At 49.0% G+C, this 6000-nt stretch overlaps 1 protein-coding gene across 1 annotated transcript in view; it reads right to left on the reverse strand.

Moving 5' to 3' along the window:
• LOC133342122 (sodium/potassium-transporting ATPase subunit alpha-3-like) overlaps positions 1 to 5736 on the reverse strand; it is a 40282-nt gene extending 34546 nt beyond the window's left edge. The window contains 1 exon segment of the mRNA XM_061551069.1: positions 5680 to 5736. Within this exon segment, the coding sequence (XP_061407053.1) occupies positions 5680 to 5718 (39 nt within the window). The 5' untranslated portion in view covers positions 5719 to 5736.
• Between the last annotated feature and the right edge of the window lie 264 nt (positions 5737 to 6000).

A 6000-nucleotide genomic window follows, 5' to 3' on the forward strand; every position in this document is an offset into this window, starting at 1 on the left:
GTACTACACAAGGGGATTTCTGGATGGCGTGACTGTTGGCTCAGTCCTCCAAATGCCTTGTATGTCACCGTTGTGGCCATACTATTTAGGCAGCGGTAAGATGATAATGGCATACCGACTTAATTCCTTCTTGGAATCAATCATCAGTACAGCAAGTCCTTCATTGCTTTGTGAACAAACCCTTTCCGATTACCATGGGGACAGTTTGGCACTATCCGGTTTACCTTTTCAATGTATATCTGCGACTATGTTCTCAGCTGATCAGGTAGAATTACCAGCCGACACTTTCCCTCGATCTACGCAATAAGACAAACGCCAAAAAGAGTATTGCACGCGGCGGTGTTTGGAAGCAGTGTGTTTTTAACACCTCGTTGCAAAATTCGCAAGCGCATCGTCGCCACGAGCGAGATTTACTTGGGTCCATCAACATTGCAAATAACTCCAAACTACTGTACGGTTTATGACAGAAAATCTGGCAGGCAACTCTTGATCGTGTGTAGAATTCACCAGAGGAAGAGACATCGCGAGGGCCCCACTATGGTCAGCGCCAGCTGTAACATGAAGCTCCAGAGTCGTTGTTGCAATCTTCTCAAGTTTTATCTACAAGCCGTGGGCGATCACGTGGTTTAAAGAAAAGCAACCTCTGCACATACCTAGCTACCCTGGCTACAAGATCATCATCAACTTAGCCCAAAGGGCCAACAATGCATTTTAAAGCATCTGGATGCTCTCTTTATAAATGTCTGTTACACGTACATGTGTGAACATGGAGCAACAAGACGACTGTGATACGGCGATGGCAGTGGTAACGTTGTGGGCAATGACCTTTCTGCCAAGCACTCATCGCTGCTAAGAGCCAGTTCCATAAAATATCCCCTACAATTTTAAAATTTTCATCTTTAGACCGTGTCATTAGGGACCGTGTCTAGTTTTTTTTAATGGCACAACGGTAGCCGAGAGTATTATGAATATACAGGGGTGGGAGGGATTGGGGAAAAAAAAATTGAAAAATAACACCCAAGTAGAGCAGTCATAAAAGGGCTCAAGAGCGTACATTGTGCATCGTGTTTGTTGTAACCATCATGGGGGAAGAGTAAACACGAGGGAGTGCTTCACTGCCAAGGGTAGGGTAAAACATATACTGCAATAACAAAATTAATAATTAATCCCCCCCCACCCCCCTATAAAACCACCATTTTGTTACTTCACACGTCTCTCCACCAAGGCTTCTTCTGTCCATCGCCGCCGCTTTGCAGGCAGTTCCCCATGCACTTATCGGCAGATTAGCTGCGGCTGGGGGTTCACAACTTCGCGGTGACGATGACAGGAGATAACACGACACGGTTTAAAAAAAAAACAATTGAACAAGGTAATTTTAAGAGGAATGAGCCTCCAATATACAGCAACTTTGTGGCCATTTCCTTCATGTAACGAGGCAAGGGCAAATGAGGGGCACTGCTCGGTGCCCTGTGATACAGGACCTCGGAGCTGCATTGCGAGGTGTCGTGAGCCAGCCCCGCAGAACTTTTCAGGTTGAGACTCCATTTCACACAGTTAATTTGTCGAGGTCTTAAAAAAAAACTTAAATCGTGCGACGTGCAAACCCCTCCACACAAGCACACCATCTGGAAGTCCATCTGCCCTTACATATGTGCAACTGCCCAAGATGACACGCAAAGCACATCGAGTGACCAGCAAAACAAAATAAAAACAGATTGTTCTTATGTGCAATCCCTTGGTACAATTCACTGCTGGATGCGGGTTTCCCTCATGCTGTGCAGGTAGTGGGGGCTGACTTGCACATACTTCAAACCGCACTGATTATTGTGGGTTGAGGCGGGGAGCATACATTTGGGAGAATAGTATAGTATAACAATGGATTTTGCGACACTGCAGTGTGCTGTCCACAACATCGGACAAAACCTATCAACACCGATTATATGGTGATCATCCAAGCACTATTCCAGGCTCGACCTTGTTTGACATCTAGCAAGATCAGTTTAACACGTTGGCTTTCGTGACCAATATTATTATAAGGTGTCTATCGGATTAATTGTTTATGTGACAGATGCTATATTGGACAGACGGGACGTAACAGCGTAAGACTAAAAGAACACCAAATAAATATTAAATTATCTCGAACACAACTGTCGGCAGTGGCAGAGCATGCTTGTCAACAAGGACACTCAATTGATTTTGATAACGTTGAAGTGTTGTGTAAAACTAAGTATTACTGGCCAAGACTAATTAGAGAATCCATTGAAATTGAAAGAAATACAAATAACTTTAATCGCTCTGACAGGTACAGGCTGGCTTAGTGCCACCTGGAAATGTATTATTAAATAAAATAGAATAAAATAATTCCTTATAAGGAAAACAAATACCAATTAATAACAATTGAATGATTACAAATCTATTATATAATTACAATACCCTCCGCGCCTCAAATCACTGCACCTGATTGATTTAAATGACGACGTCACCCTGCTGCTGCTCGATTTAAGACTGGGAGCAAGAGGGCCTCACCATTCTGGCAAATCACCCGATGAAGCTAAATGTAATTACCAGCGAAACGTCACTCAAATTTTAAATGTTGATTCACTCTTCACACTGGTGGGCTAAAGTAGTTAACTATTTGTCCTTTGTAAACGTGACACATTTTTTACCGTTTGGCCGTGTCGGGTGGCGGAGGGCTACAACACATTTAGGAATAACGCGATCTAACCCAAAAACCTTTGTATTAGGAATCTAGCAAGATCATGTGCGTTGTGAGCGAGTTAGTCAAAGGCATGTCTTTTTCTTATTTGTAATAGGTTTTTATTCAAATTGGATCATTAGAATAAGTGTTGAAACACACATCCATCCTAAAAGTTAAGGCTGTATGTCTCCAATTTTTTTTACCCATTGTAAAATTAGGAGACAAAATAACCGTATTGAACCCATGCACCGTAACATCCATGTGACAAGTCCACCCATCTATCTCTTCTGGTAGCACAAACCAAACCAAGACCGTCGCTTTAAAAAACACACGCGTGGAGGGGCAGAGGAGTCTTAAAAGTCATCGTAAGATAAAGGCTTCCACAAACAGTTTCCATTCCTCATGGTCAGGCAATGAAATCATTCATCAAGCAGCTGCACACGAGCCGAGTTCGTCTCTCAATCTCCGCGGGGGATATCGCCTCGGGCTCATTTTCTCATTTGGCTGCTACTCCATAGTTAAGTTGACCGCTGGCCATCATCCCTTCTCTTAGCAACGTATTTTGCCTACGCCCACTCACTAAACAGTCAATGGTGACATGATCATTTGTGTAGGATGTTGACTCTCCTAAAGTAACGGTTACATTTCGCAATAGGGTGTCTTTACGACAGCAATCGAAGTACGTCAGCTAGTTCCATTACGTGTAAATCAATTACCCAGAAAAGCCTTACAGAGTCTCATACTGTGCAGGAGGGTCCTGCATTTGGATGCTTGGCAAATGCTACGAGAGGCGTATGGTGGGAAGCAAATTTCGAAATCCACGGAAAAACACCTAGCACCGCCATCTCCTGGAAGAAAGTAGAACACTTTATTTCGCAGTACAGTGCCGTCACAACGTGTGCAGCAGGGTTAATTACACCGGCACGTTTCATTATATTAAATTCATTTGCCCAGGATTCTCGCAGGCCCGCGAGAGAGTGTCAACGTGTTGATCGCGGTTTCTGTCAAACTCGACAGCTTGCTTGGCAGGCCTCACTCGCAGTGGCAGGGAGTCGTGGGTTTGTCAATGGCCACGTTATTGGACGGGGCCCCTGATCGGGGTGGCTTTCTGGCCTCTGGCTTGGCCATAGCGCCCCCACGCGGCCGTCCGACTATTCGCGCAGAGCCAATTTTCTACCCGATACAAGGAGGCCCCCCATTGATCTCGACAAAAACAGCGCGGAGGATCGCACCTTCTTGAAATTTCAACGGATTAAAACCGGTCCATTTAAATTTCGAGGGGACCCAAAAATAGCGGCGAATGTAAAACCCACCCACGGTGCCTTGAAGCTGCCAAATTCCTCTCCCTTCGTTGTATTTTATCTACCGTGACATTTTATCAGACGCGATATCATTAATAGCGGGGCCTTGATCCCATCCACCGCTGGATGAGTGCCCCAACCCCAGAAAGACGTCGCAATCCCCTCACGGTCACCACGACGCTACCAAAGAATCATCTCGCTCATGCATTTAGAATCCGACCTGACACCCCTACAAACCCAACGCTCTCTCAACGCGACCACAATTGGGGCGAGTTGACGCGCGAGGTTGCCACGACGTGGTTAGAAGTCTCGACCACCACCGGGTCCACCCATCATCCTTGTAGCCGTCACGTGGAGGGAGGGCCCCGTGTCCTGCCCCAAGCGTGCCGATTGTTACGCACACGAATAATCACGCATTCTGACGCGAGTGCTCGCCTCCAAACCACACGTTCCCATTTCAGTTTCAATTCGAAGCATGTGCCTCTCTCTCTCCTCCCCCTACGCTTCGTTTGATCGCTTTTCAGCTCTCGATCCTTTCTGTTTGCCGGTGTTTCTAATCGGAGACATCGGGTGGACACATTCCCTCCCGACTTGAATTCGAGCCGGCAGATGGGCACAGTGCCCCAGGCGGGCCGGGCGGGCTTGGCAGACTCAAGATCCTCAGAAATAGCTGCGCGCCTCACCGCGACCAAAATAGATCGTTCCAACGGAATATCACACACACACACATATAGCACATAACACACATATAGCACATAACACACATGCATATCACATATACACGGGGTTATCACACACACTGACACACGCACGAATGCGAGATGGCGCGCTGTCTGCGTGCCCGTATAAAATTAACTCGTGCTCCCTCCCCCTTGCCTCGAATCCGTCTTGACACTCGGGAGATGATGGAAGACCACTGCCACAGGTAATGGGGAACAAAGATAACGGTGCAGTCTACCACACACACACACACAATCTCCCTTGCATACAGCCATTGACAAGCTCTGATATAGACAGAGCTACACAAAGACACGTGGTCGCCCCGACACAGACACGATTTCCTCTACACCGATAAGCACACACTTGGAGATCCCTTACACATGGACAATCATAGACAGCCACACAACCACATGGGTTTGCCTAGATACACAGAGCGACGTATTCTATCCTACAGATGAACAACGATCCACACACACACACTACTATTATAATACCCTTCACAAAACCACACCAAGCCACAGGCAAATGGTTGCCCTCACAGAGAGCCACATGATCTTTCAAACAAAACCATCGACAACATGGCCCGTCCCTAGACCCACAAGTCAAAGCTTTCGCTGGCAGAGAGCGACAATGAGCCGCTTCACGGCATCCCCTTCCCTCCAGAGAAGACAAATGAACGCATACTTCTCCATACACGAGGTGGGTGTGAAGGAGCCACGCACACAGCGCGCCTCCCCATGTACCCGGGGCGAGGTGATGCGAGCCGGTGTCGTGCCTGGCTCGGTGTTACCGCCCGCCGCCGCTGTGCCGGTGCCGTCCCGCTTACCCCAGATCACCCCCCAACCACCTGTCTAACTCCTCCTGTCCCCCCCCCCCACCCCCCTCCTACGGTGCGTCTCTGTGACTCGTCCCGTCACCGGCGAGGCTCCGGGGAGCCCGCGTCTGTCTCTCCCCGCTCACCTGTGCCTCCTGCTGCTGATGCTCGGGGGTGGTCGCCATTTTGTGAACGGGCCACGTGACGCGCGGCGCCCTCGGCTTATATAGCCCGCCTCGTGACGTCACGGGCCGCCATCACGCGCCCACGCCCCCCCCCCTCTCCTCGCCCCCACCCCCCGGACGTCGTGGAGACTGCGCGGGGGCGAAGGGGCAGCAGCAGCGGTCCCCCCCAGCCCCGCCCCCAGTCCCCCCCCAGCCCCCCCCCAGTCCCCCCTAGCCCCCCCCAGTCCCCCCAGCCCCCTCCCCCAGCCCCCCCCAATTCAGAATCAGACTCAACAGTAAAGC

This window comes from Lethenteron reissneri, chromosome 13, assembly GCF_015708825.2.
Source record: "Lethenteron reissneri isolate LAM-NWPU_2019-01 chromosome 13, ASM1570882v1, whole genome shotgun sequence".
Lineage (NCBI taxonomy): Eukaryota > Metazoa > Chordata > Hyperoartia > Petromyzontiformes > Petromyzontidae > Lethenteron > Lethenteron reissneri.